This window comes from Ambystoma mexicanum, chromosome 11 (assembly GCF_040938575.1).
Source record: "Ambystoma mexicanum isolate Mex_15411 chromosome 11, UKY_AmexF1_1, whole genome shotgun sequence".
In the NCBI taxonomy this organism is placed as follows: Eukaryota; Metazoa; Chordata; class Amphibia; order Caudata; family Ambystomatidae; genus Ambystoma; species Ambystoma mexicanum.
In genome coordinates this window covers 1,394,682,359-1,394,702,720 of record NC_090934.1, presented here as the reverse complement: position 1 = coordinate 1,394,702,720, position 20,362 = coordinate 1,394,682,359, and the positions used below count along the sequence as shown (strand labels likewise).

The following is a 20,362-nucleotide window of genomic DNA, read 5'->3' as shown; positions in this document are numbered from 1 at the left end:
GCAGCCTGTAGGTAAAAAGGAGAATAGGAATGCTCTAAAAAGAGTGTTGTCCAAGCACCAAACTCCGAAAACTGCAATCAGGGCATTTCAAGCATGAAGGTACATGGGTCCCTGAACAAGCACATGAGCGCCCCAGTTGACGCTTCAAATTCTAAAAAAAAAAATTGCATGGCTTACACTCAATCACTAGATAGTCAACTACACAGTACGAGAGGTAGCAGATTCATAAGGCTCTGAAACACACACCACTTTCAAATGTGTAACAAAGCTACCAGATAGCCCCAAAGGTCACCCTCACCCATCCTGAGTTATCCAGGGGCAGAGCTGACCCTCCACGAGTTCTAGGGAAGAGGTTGAGTTCAGTAGTTGAATCTCTTTTCTTTGAAACTTTATTAGGCATACATCTGTCTTTCTGTGGAAAGAAGAGTTTACAAATGTTGTCACAAGTTTATTTTGTGGCCTTTCCCTTAGGTTTTTTCTTGGCGTCTGCAGATTTTTTTGCTTCCTTTGGTTTTTTCGGCTCCTTGGCTACCTTGACTTCTTCCGGTTTCTCAATTTTTTCTGGGGTCACCTGTTAAACAAATTGAAAAACATGTTAAATTACCTGGAGAAGGGGATGCGTCAAACAGGTGACAATGCCTGAAAACAGAAATTAAACCAAATTGTTGCTGCACTGGCATTGAACAAGGCACCTTCAAGCAAGGACATTGGATTTTATCTCTGTTTTAATTGCCTGTGGCACATAACCCTTTCCCTCATACATTCTGGTGTGCTACAATTACCACTCCTATGTTGTGTGCAGAAGTGTGGGTTCTCAACGGGCTATTCAGTAGCTGCACCTTCTACCACCAGTGTTCAGTTCAGATCAATTTCCACCCAACACACATCCTCAACTTACTTTGGGAACATGACGCAGGATTGCATTCCGGCGAACAGTTTTTGCATATGGGTTCAGTTTTACCATGACCCTCAAGTTCTTCAGAGGATTCTTCTTCAGAACTCTGCGTGTGATTTTCTTGCTACATGAGAAGAAAAAAAATATAAGTAAAAAAAGACCCAATTCACTGCCTTTTAAAACAAACCATTATTAAGAACAAGTGCTTCTGTTTAAACTTGACCATGACTTTCTTACACTCCAAATCCTGCAAACCACCTAGCTACATTAGCTGGCCGTGCAAGGTGAACCCACAAAATCACCCTTCGGTACTGGATGTGGTATGCTCCCACTACCATGGACAAACTGCCAAATCATATATGGTACTGAGAATTTCAGCATTGTATAATGCCCAATGCTCAGCTCACTGTCACCAAAGTGCCAGAAACAAAAAACAGCCTTACTTTGGTGCACGCAGAGCCTTCTGGATCTCTTGACTTTTAAGAATCCTGCCAAGGTCTGTATTTGTCATCTTGTGCATAGGCAGGCTAAAAATGAAAGCATATGGTTAAAATCACTAAAGAGAACACATTCTTAAAAAGCACTGAATTGGCACTCGTAGGACCTGGGATCTTACTTGTAGCTGGACTTTAGGGTAGCAGGTTTACGCCAGGTGCCATAAAGTTCATCAAGCTTACGGAATGCACTCTCAGTCCAGATACAGAAGCGCCCAACGTGTCCACCAGGAGCGAGTCTTAGAAGATTCAGTTTGTTAACACTAAGAAGAGTTATACCTGTGAAGTAGGAAAAAGGAAAGATGGAGTTTCAAATATGGCATTACCAAAAAGGACCATCTACTCCACACGCTCCTGCTTTATAGATTCTGAACTTTGAAAGTCTTCAAGGGGATGCAAAACGCACTACTGCATCAATTATTGGGTCCCAAAGGGACTATTTGATTAAGATAAAGGGAGGATCACAATCCTGGATAGAGGCTTAACATTATACATTGTATACCAAACCTCCTACATGGAGGAATAACGTTAGAAATTTCCACATTCAGCTTAAAGAGTCATAATCCACCTCCCTAAACCAACTTAATCACAGGTTTCTGGTCAGAACTTCCACTGAAATCATGCATTTCAGAAACACGGACCATGAAGTGGAACTCATCATGCCCATGTGTGCCCATAGTTGTGCGAGATATTGCTGTGATCGATTGAAGCAGTCCAATTACCTGGAATATTTCTGAATGCCTTAATGATGCCGTTGTCCTCATTGTAAATAATACAGGGTCCCCTGCGCTGGATGTGACGGCGGTTTCTCATCTTTCCCTTACCAGCACGCATACGCTGGGAAGCGTAGACCTGTTGGATTGGGAAGACTAGGTTAACTTTCTTTTTGGCGTGCATATTTTCATTAAACAGTTTTAAAAGTTCTTTCACGATCAGAACACAATTATCGTCACACTGTTCAGCTGAAACAAGGACTGAAAAGGATCATGTAGAAGGGGGAAGGAAAACAAAACTAGCAATTTATTACGGCTCAGGTATTCAGGGAACCAGCCGCAAAAATTCACACCAGGGTTAAAGCTAGTAAAAATTACTAGCCAGTTAAGAGTCATCCACAGGCACAACAGTGTGCTAGTGGCATGCTTATAGAAGTATAAAGCTGTAAAATGAATAATTCCATTATTTATGAAGGGAACAGAGGGGGCTTCATTTTTGCACCATTAATCTCTGAAAACATTCCTAACCAACAGTCTTAAGTAAATTTATTTTTTACAAATGTCAAATGTGAAATCATATGCAGCACTGCCCACTATGAAGGCATCGGTTACTGTTACTACATTTTTAGAAGTATCCACATATTGAAAATGAATGACTAAGCAGTCATGCTATGATAGGTCATATGCCAGATAAGTCTTCATAAAATCAGGAACGTTTAGGTCGAATAAAAGTTCGATGAAAGGATCTGTTGAATAACATTTTAAATATCCAATTTGTTGAAGATCAGGTACAACACAAGGAACTTCTAATCCGAAACACTTTCAAAACTGAGTGGACCTCAGCAATAAGTCTGAAATATTAAAGGGAAATTAAGCACATTCTCCTCAGCCAAATCAGTCAACATCCTCAAGAGTTCAACTTGCAAAGGCATTGGGGCACAACCTATATTGCTACCCCTAGATTCAACAAGGACCACGTACGTACCCGTGAAAAGCTAGAGATGCAGCCTTTCATATTGTGGAATGTGTGCGGTCTCAGGAATCTTAATACCTTAAAAATACTTCCAAGGGAGCTTGGCTAGCCATTGAATGCCTCTACTGTGAGCTGTGCTTGAGCCCGCTCTGTGAGCCCCTATGCCCTAAAAAAGTTAGATTTCCCCGTTAAAACAGAAAAAGGTGAGGTGTCGGAAACAGTGGTTGTGATCTCCTGAAGTTTAATAAGTTATGGCGTTTAGGAAAGGGCGAAAACGCGGACTGAAGCTTCAGCCCACATGTAACCATCATGGCAGCCATGCTCAGCTCACCGGCTGTGCATCAGGCCAGGAGGAGCGGATGGTTGCAAACCGGATCAGAGGATGTGGTGTTGCTGGACCCCCGGTGTAGAGCGCACGACTCGGAGCACTGCGGGTCAGGTGCAGTCTCCTCTGCAAAAGAACGGTGCTGCTGTGTATGCAGCCGGTGGCCTCATGGAACCGTGTGGAGAAATTGGTTGTCTGCGTTGGAAGACAGCGTAGGTCCGCCAGTGAACCTGTAGGGGTTCTGGCGACACCAGTGGGCTTCCCAGCCGTGGTGCAGGTTGAGGGGAGATCTTGCTGCAGCGCAAGGCTGTGATGAGGGGAGTTGATCAAACTGCAACCTTCTGCAGCCTTCCTGAGAGAGGAGCTGCTTCGGGCAAGTTTAGAATGGGAAATCGAGGAGGCAAAGAATGTGCATGAATCTGGGGATCGCAGGGAGCATGGTGGGACATTAGGACTAGGAGAATTAGAAGCCCACTTGGCGGACAAGTCGGTCCAACTCCTCATATGAACTAAGCAATCATATTATGCAAGGGAAGATGAAGTCAATCTGTTAATTGCAGCAAAATTAAGGAGGCAGAAGACTAGGAATAAATTAAGGATGCAGAAGGCTAGAAATTACATTTCCCAGCCTAACTATCCAGCAGGCAATCTACTGAGGGGGAGGGGAGGTGGAACTGAGAAAGTGGGCATTTTCCAGGCATTCCACCCTCAGATCTTGGAGGGAGTGGGGGACTTAAACTTGAGGGCTCAGCAGGCATTCTTAAAGTAATTAGAGCAACACCAACTCCCTGAGGACAGACCACTTGGCGGCCCAGATTACAGAGAAGGTAGGTCGAGCTATAGGGTGTCTTCCCGGCAATAAAGCTCCAGGACCAGATGGGTTAGGCAGTGCATACTACAAAACATTCCAGAATATTTTAATTACCCCTCTAACAAGATTTGTTTAATTGAAGTCGGGGTGGTGTCTGGGGATATGGGACCCTCCACGACTACTTTAATACTGAAGCCAGGTAAGGACCTCACTGAAGCCAGCTATCGTCCCCATTTCTCTACTCAAAGGGGATGAGCAGCTCTATGCTGAAGTGCTGGCCCAACGGTTGATGGGGATGCTGCCAAAAATCATACATTCTTATCAAGCTGGGTTCATTATGGGGAGGCATACCCAGGATATTATAAGGGCTGGGAGTGGGGCAATATGGGGGACGCAAGACTGCCCAGATGTCCGTACTTGTGCTAGATGCCACCAGTGCATACGATAGCCTGGACTGGGGTTTGAGGCAGACCTTGGAAAGGTTTGGATGTGGGTTTTAACCACATGATTCTCGACAACTTTCAGATACCCTCTATGAAATTGCTGATCAATGGCCAACTCTCGAAATCTGAGTGCCGAGTGTCACCCGATGGGGAGGTCTTGATTTTTGCCATGCCCATGGAGCCACTGCCGCAGGCAATTAGGGTAGAGCCAGAGATCCAAGAGGCCAGAGTTAAAGGGGACACACATACGGTTGCACTAGATGCAGATGACATTACTGTTCTTCCAGGACACTACACAATCGCTCCCAAGGGTGGTGGAGCTCCTGGAGGAATTAGCAGGCTTCTGCATCTGGCGTCTGGCTTCTGCATTAATTACCCCAAATCAAAGGCCTTTAATGTTTCAGAAGATGTTTGGTAAATACTGGGAGCTGAGATTTCCCCGAGCTGGGAACAGGATTGTATGGAATATTTAAGGGGATATTCACAGCAAACATCCAGGTTTTTGGAAAGCTTTGTTAAGGACCTTAAGAGGTGGGACATGCAAAAACTTGGTTTGCTCGCATAACAGCTATAAGATTACCCTGCTAATGCGATTTTTACATGTAGAGCTCCCATACGATCCAGACCCGGCCCCAACATTTTACAGAGGGAGATCCTTTGTTTTATACTGGGGGGGAAGCGGGCAAGAAGCCTAGGGTGCTCAGAAGCATCCTTTTCCGGGCCCGAGGGTTGGGTGTTCCTGAGATGACCCTCATTTCCTGGCAGCAACGCTGGCCCCAATGTTGCACTGGTCAGAGGAGTATCAAGTGGGCTGGTGTAAACTAGAGCAGAGTGCCACCGACATTCCACATGCGTTCTTGGGCAATTGGTGATGGGGCCCAACCTCTTGAAACCTCGAAACACTCAAATATTGGGGCGTGTCAATATAGGATAAGGTATTTAAACTCTGGTTAAGTCCTTGTACCCCCCCAATGGGCTACAACACAATTTTGCACAAGGTAGATCTCCGTTTTGGGAAATACTGGGCAGGGCAAGCTACACTAACTAATGGATTTCTACCCTGAGGGCGGCTCACTGCCATTGGAGGACTATAAAACGAAATTTGCCATGACGTGGCAGGAATGATTCCACTACGTGCAGATTCAGCATTGCATCTCTAACAGAACAGCTAGAGAAGCAGACAATTGGGATGGAGCTTACCATGAGGAAGGGTCAACAAAAGGGTCGCAAGACTATACCACCTATTGATGGGGCCACATGTGGGGATATTTTTTCCCTATATGACCAAATGGGAGCAATATCTGGGGGTTACCATAACGGAGGAAGAGTGGGGCCAGATTTGGACTCAAGCAAGCAAAAGTTCCAGATATAAGGCCATCAGAGAACCCGCATATCAAATATGCTTCAGTTGGTATATGAGCCTGTACTCTACCAATCACAAAATGCCCCAGTTTGATGGCGAACCATCTGAGCTGCATTAAGGACATCCTGGGGTGCTATTACCGTCAGACGGTGGTGTTGGGGTTGGTAGCCGCGGGCCTCTATGATGCTAGGTAGCCTGTGCCGCACTTATTAAACACATGCTTGCAATGGCAAGGATCACGCTAGCCCATGGGTTGAAACAGAACCGGGCCCAATTGTGGTGGGTCAGAGTATGGGGAATTGTGGCGATGGAGAAAATGTGCACCTTCACTGATGGCAGAGATTCCTGGGTGTATGGCTTCCATTTCATGAATATGTATTTAGACCTACTTTGCTTTGAAGCGTCTTGGTGCTGTGAGGGGGTTTGAGAAGTTGGGGGGGGCAGTGCCTTTGAAAGATGGATTGTAAGCAATTGCAAAGACAGTTACACCACCTTACATTTTTGATTAGCTTATTGGGGTATGGCAGGGCGGGTTTGTTATTTGTTAAAATGTTGTGAACTCGGACACAGCAAAAGTGATTATGTGGGGGTCCCATTGTTATAATGCGATGGCGGAAAGTTGAAAATGTTTGTCTGTCAAATATAATATACATATATACACACACATATATATATTTTTAAGGTTTTAGTTTGCCCAAACTAGGTTGACCTTAATACAATAAATACATAAAGGGGAAATAAGTTTCATAATTCATTTCCTTAGGCAATCAAATTCAACCCGTTTAGAAAAACCAACAATGGCTAAAGATGGAGCAAATCCAAATTCCAGATTAATACTTTGTTCTTCCTGAAAGTTTTGACGTAAACAAAATAAATAAAAAAAGCAAAGTCTAACCAAATATAACAAACAAGCTACCTAGCAAAAACGTCTGGCTTCAAATGGAGAACAGTACAATTTATAATGAACAGCTAGAAAGATGTTCTGGTTCAATGTTGAATTAAGGCGACATTTCAGGGATAATACATCTATAATGCTACCATGGAAGACTGTACAAAAGTTGCTTACAAGACATTCCTGTAACACCCCCCGCTCCCCGACATCCTTACATTTACTGTCAGCATATCATCTCCCTTCTATAGCCAGCACATCACCTTTATGTTTGGAGATGTTGCACCAAGCTACATGCCCCCCCCCGCCCCCCCCCAACCCCTGGCAAGGATTCAACACTCCCGCCTTCTACCTTTCCTGTACAGTTTAGTCATGAAGAACCCCCCCTGAAGGATTGGAACATTCTGAAAATGACATTTAGGTGCTACCTCAACACCTGCTGAGGTCAGGGAGAAATGTCATTTAGACTGGAGACATCTCACAAGCTGAAACCTTTCGCACAGGTTAGACTTCTAAGAAACAGCTAGAGATTCTGACCCCGGACATATGATAAACACCTAAAAGGATGTCAAGCATGCAAAAAGTCCCAGCGGGCCATTGGGCGTGTTACTGACATGAGGGGGGTCACTGCCTCCCAACCAAAATGCTAAGTTGAAATGGATGACCGCAGCCCTTAAATTCCAAGCCGACCTTTTCTCTGAACCAACATTCTTGCCTCCCATGAACCGAGCATGTAGCTATAGTAAAGAATAGCTTCTAGGCTATTCAATTCCCATTATTTGCAAACTCACAGATCATAGTTGTTGATGCACCTGGGTGAGTTTGAGTGAGAAGTATGCAGAAAGTTTGAGCTTATCTTGGGTTAGTGGGCTATATGACATTTAACATGCCAACATTCAGAGTTTTGTCTAAGTGTAGCACTTGCTAACCGGCACAATATCTAGATACGGCGCAGGCTAAGTTTGAGAAGTGCATGCAGAGGGGTGAAATTGTTAGTGGACTGGTTAATTGGCACTGCTGTCCTTGCAACTATATCTAGATGTATTGCTTGCCATCATTCTCTATTCCATCTTAGTATGCACTTGTTAATCTTCAATATCCTATCTGGATGTGAGGCAGGCTAGTAAACACGATTCCATCCAAGGGTAGCACTTATTAACATTCAGTTTCATCTAGGTATGGCGCATGCCAACATTCGCATTTCTATCGGAGTTCTATCAAGTGTGGTACATGCTAACTTTCCTGATTCCATCTAAGTGAGGCAGATGTCGATATTCACAAACCCATCTAGATGCGACGCTGGCTAGCATCCACAATTTCCTCCAGGTCTGACACTTGTTAACATTATAGTATGTTAGGATGCAAGGAAAGATTTCCAAAACAGTCATGGAGAAATTCAGGCTGGTGGTCACAAATCTTTCTAAGTATGCATGGTCTAATGGCAGTCTATGTTATGGAAAGGTACCGTAGAGTGGCGGGGGCTTTCTGGTGTAGAGTAATTGCTCTTCACCCCCACCCATGCCACACTTACTGTTTTTGTTGTTGTCTGTTAATTGCTGGCTTCTCTTGCAGACATCTGCAGACACGCTCTGGAGCCGCCCTTTGCCTCGGGCCCTTAGCCGCAGGGGCTACCGGGCAGAGGGCCTGGGAGGGTCACTTATGACCTGATTACTCTACCAATGGGGAGGCAGGGGGGGGGGGGGGGAGCAGGAAGTGAACACTGGGTATCGGGGGGGGGGGGGGGGGGGGTAAGGCTCACGGGCCTGCAAGCACGTTGGGCAATTTAACACTGCAAAAGTGGCAACAAACTGAGGCAGCACACACCTGTTCCACAGATGGAAATGGGGCAGGTGGCTGCTATCGGGTCGCTGGACCCAGGCGGTGGAAACAAATTAACCAATGGGGAGGCGGTGGGCGGCAAAGATTTCTTGAATTGACACGGGTAAGATTTATCATTGCTATGAAAATCTTACCCAACACATACCAATTCTCAACCACTGAACAAAATCACAAGCATACCTAGGCCCCAGAGAAAAATAAAACAATCGCAAAATACAGACACCCCTCCAACACAGACAGGAAACTAAATCAATTGCAATCACCCCATGCACGCTCGTGCATCAAACCACACTTAATGTCTACCAACTAAAAGCGTTCCAGCACAGTGACCGTTTTTTGCAAACTCAAGCTACCAACAGCCAATCAAAGCTCTTGCAGTTTTGCCCTCTCAAGCCCACTAAAACCTCTCAATCCCCTTTCTTTTTCAGTTACGCTGAGGTGCCCAAGACCATGAAACACAATAGCATAACATGCTAATGATGCCAAGACTGGCATGCTTATTGCCACCACATGGCTCAACAAATTAACATTACTAATCATTCTTAGACGGTGCAGGAATACCTTTGATCTATGTCACGGGGGTGTTTGAGAATTTCCCCCACCCCTAATCAGTTTCTACAACTATGAACATTCCAAAATATACACCACATTGGGCCTTCATATCTGAAGTAGCCGTTACCCATGCCAATAACCTTAGTGCCATGCTAATAGCAATTAGTCTCCAGACTGCCCCGCCCCATACCTAGTCAAACCCCAGATGATTGTGGCACGGAGTGAGTACCAATTTTAGAGACCAGCCTGAAAGCCGCAATGTGAAGTGAAATAGGACAACACACCAAGAGGCCAGTGTTAGGAGCACCGGGAAAACACCAGGTTGTAAAGCCCTTTACATGAGTTACTTCAACTGCTCTGTGCGGACTTCATCCCTAGTTGTGCCATGTTGCGATTTGCAATATTCGGCTTCAAGTTTGTCTGCCCTTCAATGTCCGACTGCTCCCCGCACAAACACTAAAATACTAACTTCAAATACAGATTACCAACTAAGCCCCCACCTGGCATTTTTATACCCCCTCCGAACACTCCCCCTGGGCCAATGTATTGTAGAGAAACTGGCACGTAAGCCTCACTTCGGACACAACACCTCTATACTTAGAAACTTCCCTGCATGCAGAGATCAGACTTCCGGTCTGGCAACAGCAAACCCATCTTGCATTTCCCTCCCATTAATCCGACCCTCCCCCTTCTTATTCAGATCTGCCATTGCTTGGAGACCATGCAACAGGCAGCAGAACACAGTGTAATCCCAATAAACTAAGATTAAAAACAATAGTTCACTCCAATTTACACGGTGACCACCATTTTGCCGTGCAATTGGAAGCCGCCAAGTACAAGATTAGGCTAGAGATGCAACTGCTCATTTATTAAGACCTTTAAAATGATTATGGATGTCAACCAACTGAAGAAATACTTTACATACCATCAGCATAGAAGCCAGAGTAACAAAATAAAGGCAAGTAATATGGAAAACAGCAGGACATAGCCAATAATTGTGGTAACAAGTAGCTCACCTTCTTGATATCATTCCATGCTTTGAGCTTCTTTAGAAGTAGTACAGCTTCCTTGGTCTTCTTGTAACCTTCGATTTTGTCTTCAACCACTAAAGGGACTTCAGGTATCTCTTCAATGCGGTGACCTTAAAAGAAAAAAAATATACTATTTTTGATGCCATAATCTTGTTATAGGCAACAAGTGGATTTCAATACTTGCTGCAAGCGTAGCCTTTTAATAGTTAGGGAAGCAGCCGATAGACAAAGATAATGGCGTTTTAATATGTGCACCACAATGCCAGAAAGGAGCATTGAAAGGTGGCATGTAGAGCATAGTAGGAACCACTTGTGAATCACCACAGGAACTTTATCAAAAAGGAGACACTAGCAGGGCGTCCAGTTCACCAACTGTCTCACCACTATCCTACCCTATCACTGCACAAGAAGTAACGAGCAGTAGAAGGTTGGTGGATGCCAGCCAGGCTTGGAGGAAAATCAGTGTGGGCGCGGCTGCAATGACTGAACGACAGTATGAGACATGGGGATAAAGAGGATTCTACAAAGCGGTTAGATTTCTTGTGCTGTATTGAACCCCCAATCCACGAGCTGATCATTGAGTAGAAGCGTCATATGCGAGGGCGCTGCAAAATGGCAGGCATAGGCTCACTCACTCCATAGACGCATAGATTGAACACATTACACAGTGATGGCAAGAAGACTGCTTTGCCCGGAGGGGAATTGCAGAAGGATTGGTCACCCAAAGCTATTTGTTTACGATTATCTTCCTCATACCACCACAGACAAGCTATGCAAGACTGAAAGGACTGATCCCCAAGTTGGACACATTAAATGAAGTTTCATGAAGTAGAGAATGAGGATAGTGTAGAATAAGTTGCAGTGAAGGAGTTCAGAGGGGTCACAACCTCCTGATTCAAGAACATGCAACCCTTGGAGCAGGTGCTGAACCAGCTGCAAAACTCATCCCATTTTGCAGTGGAGTCAGGTCCCAGGATGGACTGAAAGAAGCTCAAGATAACCGTTTCTGCAGTACCTGGCAGAGAAGCAGATGGACTCAACCAAATGACTTGCTATGTGTTACGACTTGACAAAAGCTTAGCGGTGGGAGAGCAGAGTGATGTTAAGGGGTATGTTCCACTGTAGATCTATAAAGGCATGAAGACTTGAGTTTGAGAATCCGTACGAGGACATGGGTTTTAAGGAAATGTTTTGGGAGCGAAAAAGAAGGTTCATGTCCCTGAAAAGCGGAGGAATTGGTCAAGCCTAGAGAGTGATGTAATTACCTTTCTGCACATCCCGACCTCGTTATGCTGCAGTGTCTGATACAATGTTTCTACAGGAGTTTAAGCCAGAATTTTCACAAATGCAGAGTGCACCACCGTTGATTTTCCTTACACACAAGAAAAAACGCACACATTTCCTGGGCAGACTAGCAAAAATGGCTTAACATTTGTCAAATTCGAGACCCCTTCAATTCACACCAGATATCAGAACTTCCACCAGGAATGAGTTTCAAAAACTCAAAACTCATAACAATTAAGTGAGCTCAGTTTCACAATACTCCATTATTTGCTTTTCCTACTGACATCCATAAAACGGACATCACAATGCGAGGAAAGATGGGAAATGTTATGTTCGCAAAGCAGAAAGCTGCCAGCATACAGGACCACCACAACCTAGCATTGTAGAGGGCAGCTCAAAGGTCAAATACTACTACATATTTGCTGGATACAGAGTAGCACGTGCTGCAATAAATTGAAACACCACAAATGTACACACCTTTTGACATTACCAAGGCTGGAAGAGCAGAGGCTGCCAAAGCAGAGCAGATTGCATAACGTTTCTGGGTTATATTAACTCTACGGTGCCAACGCCTCCAGGTTTTGGTTGGTGCAAACATACGTCCTCCACGACACATCTAGTTCTTGAAGTTAAGAAATCATCAACATTATTTAGCCTTCTTGAATGTTCAGGTTGCTCAGGTAACAGGGTTTCGTCAGTCATCTGTACCGGCATATGACAGTAGGCAACTGTCACCAAGTACAGAGTAAGACGCAAATTACAGCATCACAGCAAGCAATATTGTGCTAATTCACAGATGGCTTTCGACCAGACAAAGGATACATTTCCAAAGGCACCTTGACCAGATCTGTGTGTGCCACCACCACGCACACGAGGAATACGAGCAACAGCTCGACCAGTTCCCCATGATTCTGCACTGGTTTGATGCCCTGAAATAAAAATATCTAATTATTGTAATGAAAGACCAATGCAAACAAATAAAAATAAAACATTGATTTGTACTTATTTAAAAAAGCAAGTTGCAAACACTGAAAAATGTGTACTGTTGGCGAGTAGGAAAGGGTGTGATGCGTGTATTTATATAACGGAGGTGGCGAGAGATGGCTGGCTAGTAGCTTGAAGTTTTGCCCCAGATAAGTTATTTTACTGCCCATTTTAAATGTATAGTATAATGACAGTAAAAAAATGGCAATTCAATTTCCAATGAGTATTTTATAAGCAAGTCAAAATATGTTTCAACTGGAAAACGTAAATGTCTTTATAATTATGTCTTTGCACCTGGTTATTCATGCACTTTAAACATGTTTACTTGCGCTACGTGCATTACTGTTGCAAATACATCCATGGAACTGTCTTGGGTGAAAACAAGGTCACATGGTTTTATGTGTACGTTTCCAATTTTTGTTGGGAGTAGTTGTACTCCCCCATTTAAATTTTTTTGGCAGTATTGACCTATATTTAGGGAGTAAACGTGGCTGATGCACTCCTGATCTGTAGGGCTGTGTATAACGCTGCCAAATCTGGTCTGCCATGGAAGCTGAACAGTTGGGCTACTGAGCGCCATCACATGCTTCTGCAATATTTCTAATGCCATGGGTTCTCAAGATCAGAGAACCGTCACTTGTAAAAGTGGGTCCAATTACTTAGCATTGTTCTACCTATCCATTTTACAGATTTTGCCCTTGCAACCCAAAAAATCAAAACGTGTCATTTTGACATGTGCTACAATTCTGAAATGCGGCTAAAAATTGCAATATATAGTACGTTTTTCATCAGTCTGTCACTTATAATTAGACTGAACGACAAATAAGTGTCAATTTCTGATACCGAGCACCATGCAAGCGAAGTACGGAGGCCACTAGTCTCATATTTCCTTTTTCTTGCTTCAGAATCGAATGCCATTATCTTCGGAGGGTGGGTGACACGGGAAAGACGGTCAGGCAAGTTCAACAACACGATTTATAAACTTTATAAAAGGCAGCAGAAGTACCAGAACACATTGAAAGTGTTTTTATTAAAATGCACAATATTAGGATAAAACGGGGCAAATGTAATATTCAGCATGTGTTTAGACTTCAAATTAACTATCAATGGCAACATCTTATTTTGTCAACAAACTGGGGAATCAATGGACAGCTCGTTTTAGTTCTGTAGGGAAAAATAAAAGAAAGCCGTTTGTCAAGCCGCATATTTCTTACCTGCTAATTTGCTCACAGCATAGGGTTGCCGATTATTCTTCCGCAAATTTGTGTGAACAAAGTTCACAATGTCTGGGCGAATGGGAGCCTTGAACACAGCAGGCAAGGTAACATTTTTTCCAGATACTTCCCCCTTTTCGGAGTACACAGATATCAAGGGACGGGCGCAAGCCTGACAAGAAAGGAGTGTATTACAAGACAAGCAGCATATGACTTACTCAGTGATGACAGACCAATTCAGCGGCAAGGAGGTAAAACGGAAAAAAACAAACAAAAACAAATTTGTGCTAAATAAATTCAACACATCACAAAAAGGGGCCCTGGGTACAGTGGCACTTTTGAGAGACTATTCAATGTGGGGGTAATACCCATTACAGAACATGCACCCTATATATTTTTATATATATAAAAAAAAAAACTGCTGTGCATTCTAGAGTGGCCCCAATTCCTAGTTGGGACAAAGTTAACAGATGGGATTACACTTCAAATAAAAGCCCAAAACATACTGCCACAGAATAGTACAGTGACTGGTTCAAAGAAGGACTGCTCAGGCTGATACAATTCACAACTGGGTAACCGGATCATGGAAAGACAGTTAAGTTCAATTGAGCTAAAATTGCAACAAACTGTAGGAATTAATTTGTGTCTGCGCCCCTCCACCCCATTATAATTAAGAACATTAATTTTATGGAGCTCGTCAATCAAAAGGTCTTTACAATTACACGTGTACAATGCGAGTGTTAATGTAGCATTCTGGCTCATCAACATTTTAAACCAGTATCTTACGGTCCGAGACTTGAAGAAATAGGAATTCACTACCGCGTCTTAATAGAAACCATATGGATCGAACCTTTCAAATCAAAAGAATCGTCCTTCTCCCCACTATATTCAACAACTACCTGTCTCAACTAATCAATTTCATTAAAAGACAGCCTCACCTGTTACAACTTCACTGACGACAGTCTACAAAATACAAAGCAAGCTGTCTTCGTGAAATCTACAACTAGATGAATTCGAACCTCAAACTCAACCCAGGAAAAACCAATTATGACCACCACAAAAACAATTTTTTTTTAAAAAAACACGGAGGAGACAATCACATGCCCTGGCACAACCAAAGCCGCATCATTGATCGAACTTACTCTAGAGCCACAAGTAAGTGCTCTAATCAAGAAATGCTTCTTTCTCCTGTGAGCAGTAAAAAGGATCCTACCATTCACGAACAAAACACTTGCTGTCATCGCTCTCGTCATGGCCACCAGGGACCACTCTGGTGCTGATAATGTTAAAGGACATGTGTACCGCGCACTAACAGTAGACTATGCCAATAGTCTGTATTTGGGCTTGCCAGAACGACTTCTAAAAACTCCCAATGCATACAAAATGCAGCGGCTAGAGTGCACCTCTGTACATCGAAGAGCACACATCACACCAGTGCTGATAACGCTACTCTGGCTACCAATAAAACAGCTAATCAAGTTCAAATCAATGTGCATAACGCACAGAGCAATCCACGGCCAAGGCGCAGAGTTCTCAAGAGAAAACATACACCACCCAACAAGGCCACTCCGATCCAGCAGCCACATCCCGTTGGGACCAAAACCATACAAAATTCTGCGGATCCTCCTCTCACCAAAAACCGGGAACGAATTACGTAACACAAGAGATCACTTCCTATTCAGAACTCTCCAATCTTGGCTCTTCAACCCTTAACTAGAAACAATGGCTATGGGGAGGGGGACACACACATCTGAAACCATGCTGAGAGAAAACCAACCCTCCCCTCCCCCTGTCTCCCTTAACTACCGCCCATCAACTGAAGGGAAGAACAATCTACGGTATTTCATCTTACCAACTGAAAGATAGATATGCTAGATAGATCTGCTAGAATCATACCAAAGAACGATCACAGAGATTTGGATGGAAGGGTAAGGATGATATGTCAATAATACCTTGGCCTACAAACTAAACACAGGAAGCAATGTATCAGACAGGAAATGGATAGGAAGGGAGCTGGCGATTGTTAAGATACAGCACCAATACGAGAGTGGGGGACAATGCACACCTCAATCTGGTACAAAGGTTGAAAACATAGCTGTGAACTTGCCACACGGTCACTCCTAACAATTAGACAGGAAAGAAAAAGAATATGCCTACTACATAGGACAACCAGATACATAGAACAAGAATTATAAGCTCCAAAACATAAAAGCTCACATTTCTGCATACTTAACTCACGGCAAACACACACAAGTCACAACAACCGCACACGAGGACTCCCATCTATCCGATATTCACACCCAAGCTCTGCCCCAGATGAAAACCAAACTGAAGCTGCCAACAGGACATCACCTTTCCCTCTCCCTCTTCACCCTACTAACCCCACCTTGTTTGCAGATCCACCCGAGGACCAATTCCACTGGTGATAGTGCGCGGTAGAAATTCCTTTATCACCACCCATACTACCAGTAGCGCAAGAAAGTTGGATTTGTTTTTTGGTTGCAAGAAACAAATTACAAGCAAGTTGCAAATTATGAGAAACACCCACCGACACCATCCATAATGGCACTGAGCTTCAAAGTAACATTCACAAACCACATGATCAAGCTCTAAGCCTGCACCCTCACAAGAAAATATGACTGCCATCATGCACAACCGTCTTCCGATGCAATAAACTCCACACACTAGTCTTGGTTGTTACAATAACCAAGCTACATATACCACACCTCAAGGTTTTGTCCTAACATGACAAATTTCCTTATGATTGACATTCTCGCTGGACACTAGTATACTGTGTGTGCAGTTCTTGCCATTGCACTGAAAAGAAACGTCATTGTAGGTCAGCCCATGCTAGCAGTTTAAAGTGCTGTTATTACTATAGACACCACCCGCAATATGGTTAGAGGTGTGGTATCGCTAGACAGTGCTCTTATGAGGTTCAAAATGTGCACATGCCACTGGCTAGTGATATTTAACTCTTAGCGACTAAGAAATGGTGTCCATGTACAGAATGGAGGCGTCAAGTGTTTTTTTATGGCTATCTAGTAGCTTGCAACACCACTGATAACAGACCAGTGGCTCTCCCAGCTAAATCATGTTTTCAACCCTCCAGATAGGCAAAAGTAACTTGGTCACAAACCACCAAGAAACATTACAATTCAGGGATCTGGTACTTCTGGCCTGCGCCAATTAACCACTTATGTTTTGCCTCACCCACCAACTGTAAACCGAGAGGCTTTTGAAGTGAAATAAGACAAGACCACCATATTGCATCAAATTACTCACGCTAAAAGGAAAAATAAGGGGCATTAAAGCCCCGGCCTCCAAAGCATTCCTGGGACCTGAAAGTATCCTTCTTAAGTATAAAAAAACAAAAAAGGGGATAGTTGGAAACTTCTGAGAATCTGGGCAACTGTAGTAGCCAAAAGACAGGCGGTACTCCGGACACAGACCAACCGTCATAAGCTATATAATTAATATGAACAGTACCTTCAGGTTCCAGGTACTCTTAGGCTATATACATTCACACCTGAGGAAGAGTGCTGAGCCAAGCAGGTGGCTGGAAGAGTTGGAGAATACACATTCTCCCCTACTCACTGTGTCAAGCCACCCAAAGCCCTTCCACAGGTGGAGCCATCTTTTTCGAATGTGGGGGCCACAGGGAGAGGCTCCCTGTTGCCTCAAAAACAACCCCCCCCCCTTCTTTCCCACCTCGCCAAAGCTTTGTGCTCACCATAGAAATGGCTTTCACCCCACTGTGGGGGTAGAGACAGCCTTTAACGGCCCACAGGCCTGCTTGGGCTGGTGGGCGTTTGAAGGCCATGTCCACCCCCCACAACAGGGGTGAAAGCCACAGTAAAACAACCCATTCCGATTCACTCAAGCGCAGCCCCCAACTGATGTTCAAAACACTTGTGCTGAACATTATCCCGAGCTGTCAGTTAAAAACTTCCCTCCAATCATACATAGCCAGAACAACATTGCGCAAGACAACAAAAACCTTCTACACCAGGGTTTATAACACTGCAGAATGGAACCTGCATATCAAAGGGGCAGCCAGTGAGGAACCCACATCTGGGCATACATGCTATGCATCCTACATTTCCACGTGCAGTACCATAATTAAAAATCTAATACTGAACTAGTCACTTCGTCTTCCAAGCACCAGGCGCATGTACAATGCTGAGTGAACTGTGACCCTTCTAGGGTGTTGAAGCAGAGGTAGTCAGAATGGGTGAACACAATGGAAATTAGGGCAACATAACGTAGTACGCTCGCGCAAGGGATATGTTGATATATGTTAGGCAAGACAGTAAATCAGGCGAAAGGAAAAGAGGGACCCGGAGGGCAACCAACCATAGCCTTGGATGGTTCAGGGTGTTTTACGTGCTTTGAGATTTATTAAGACTGGTTATGGATGCGTAAAGTTCTTGAGATATACTCAAGGGTTAGTTCCATTTAGTTTGGACATAACTTACACAGCAGACACCTGTCCACAATATATTTCCTGTGGACGCCTAAAAATGGAAGACTTGTTAGCACGCAACCATACTGAGGCAGTGCAGTAAGACAAATAAACTCAAAATTAAAATTGCACGTGCAAGCTAGGAAATACTATTAAACTAAAATGCCCACGAGGAAGCCATCATTACGCGCTATAAAAATAAAGTAATTTCTGAACTCGAGTCCCTCAAGCAAGTTGTCCTGCGGCAAGCTTCTGAAAACACACCACCATGCTTTGCAGTAGAGTTGTGTGGCCTCGCCCTGTCCCGTGCTACTAACACTTTGGCTGTGCCCAGAGTGCTCCATGTGGCAAGTAGTTCGCTGACCCGGGGCGCAAGATGGCTGCTCCTCCTACCCGAAGGAACAGTATCTTCGCAGACCAAGTCACCGTCACCCTTCCACTGGACGCCTCCTTGACACATGCACTCTGGGCCCACCTATTCCCAATGTCCCACCAACTTGCAGGCCCCGCGAGCTCACCATCTTCTACCCGCTGCCCTCGGTCCGCCAAGTGCACGCTGCTGACTCGATGGCAGCCACGGGAGGAAAAGGAAGGGCAAAGCACCGCACGTTCACTATGTGTCCTCCGCTACACGTCACACCCCGGACACAAAATATCCTCCCAGCAGCCACAGCCCCCTCACCCAACTCTAAAACAGATAACAATATGAAAAAGCCTTTCTTACTTCCACTATGCACTGAAAGCATATAATCTGGATTAAAATTGAAGAAAACCGAAAAGGACTACTTTCCTTCGCGGAGTGATTTGTATCACAAAGCGCGTCAAAAAAAACCCAACGCTAAACGAACACAGTGCTCATAAAGAACTAGAAGGACAAACTACTATATCCTATGACAACACAAAGTGAGGCAGCCCTCGGCGCCATGTTGGCGGTACAGTAGCAGTAGAACTCCTAGGCTTTCCAATGGCGCAGGCTGCAGAAAATGTGCAAAATGTATGTTTTTCCTCAATGCATAATTAAAACATGCTTTTAAAAGATAGAGTGCCATTGTGCTTTCTGAGCCAGTGGTGCTTTCTGAGCCAGTGATGCTTTCAAATAATTATGAAATGCGATAGAATAATACAGTCAAATATTAATTGCAGTAGTCCAGCATCGCTGTTGAGACATTTCCTGGGTCTAAAGAGGCGAGGGAGTTACCTAGAACCTATAGGATGGGGAAGCGTGAAGAAGGGAGGCCACACTGAATAAACAAGTAATTGTTTATTTTCACACGGAGCTCGCCAGTCGCCCCTCTTCCTTCAGGCCGCCTTTCATCTCTCCCCAACTGCCGTTCCTCGCTGCGGTCACGCGACTCTCATTACAACCAAGCTCGAGAGCGCGCGTGACCGCCACGAGGCACATTCCATTCTTTACATATCTTCCCCCTCAAACAGAGCAAATATACATCATGTAATACTTATAACTGTAATGTAAAACTTAACAACTATAGTTAAAATTAATCAGAGAATTTGTTTGAACCAGAATATAACAGAAAATCGACAGACTTGTACAACTTGCACTTGACCTAGTATCCTCCGTGTACATTTACATTAAAAGATACTTTAAACACGACCTGAACACTATAATGTCAAGTCTCATAATCCCTCATCCACACCGGCTTAGACCTGGCTCTGTGTAAAGAATCCTCTTCGACTTTTGACCTTTGACTATCATCTTCTCTGACCTTCCCACCTGTCCTTTCCCTGTTTTCATCCGGCACCTCTCCTCTCACCTTTTCATTAAATTTAATGTTATTCCTCTCCACCTTCCTCAACTGCTCCTCATCTTCACTCCTTTTCTCATCACCCGCCTTCGCCAATCTTCCTTTCGACCAAACTTCCCCACCTTCCAGAACTACCACATTACTTTTTACTGCACATATTTTCTTAGGACCCAGAAATCTACTTTCCACACACTTGTTTACTAGTCTAGGATTTTTGACATACACTTTTTCTCCCACCTTCCAATCACGTTCCTTCACTCTCATCCTGTCATCAAACAGTTCCTTATTTCTTTCTTGACTTAATGCAATAAGTTTCATAATCTG

At 44.1% G+C, this 20,362-nt stretch overlaps 1 protein-coding gene and 2 non-coding genes across 3 annotated transcripts; all 3 read right to left on the bottom strand.

The window, feature by feature from the left end:
• Window positions 1-366: 366 nt before the first annotated feature.
• RPL4 (ribosomal protein L4) lies at window positions 367-19,005 on the bottom strand. Its single transcript, XM_069625011.1, has 10 exons — window positions 18,794-19,005; window positions 13,811-13,982; window positions 12,435-12,541; window positions 12,090-12,228; window positions 10,314-10,438; window positions 2,112-2,241; window positions 1,512-1,668; window positions 1,339-1,422; window positions 899-1,019; window positions 367-571 (listed from the first exon to the last, which is right to left on the bottom strand). The coding sequence occupies exons 1-10, from the start codon at window positions 18,794-18,796 to the stop codon at window positions 449-451; spliced, it is 1,161 nt and encodes a 386-aa protein (XP_069481112.1). The 5' UTR covers window positions 18,797-19,005; the 3' UTR covers window positions 367-448.
• LOC138505377 (small nucleolar RNA SNORD18) lies at window positions 1,986-2,055 on the bottom strand. The gene has a single exon (XR_011280168.1). It is a non-coding gene; the product is annotated as a small nucleolar RNA SNORD18 (small nucleolar RNA).
• LOC138505381 (small nucleolar RNA SNORD16) lies at window positions 12,286-12,385 on the bottom strand. The gene has a single exon (XR_011280172.1). It is a non-coding gene; the product is annotated as a small nucleolar RNA SNORD16 (small nucleolar RNA).
• Window positions 19,006-20,362: the final 1,357 nt, after the last annotated feature.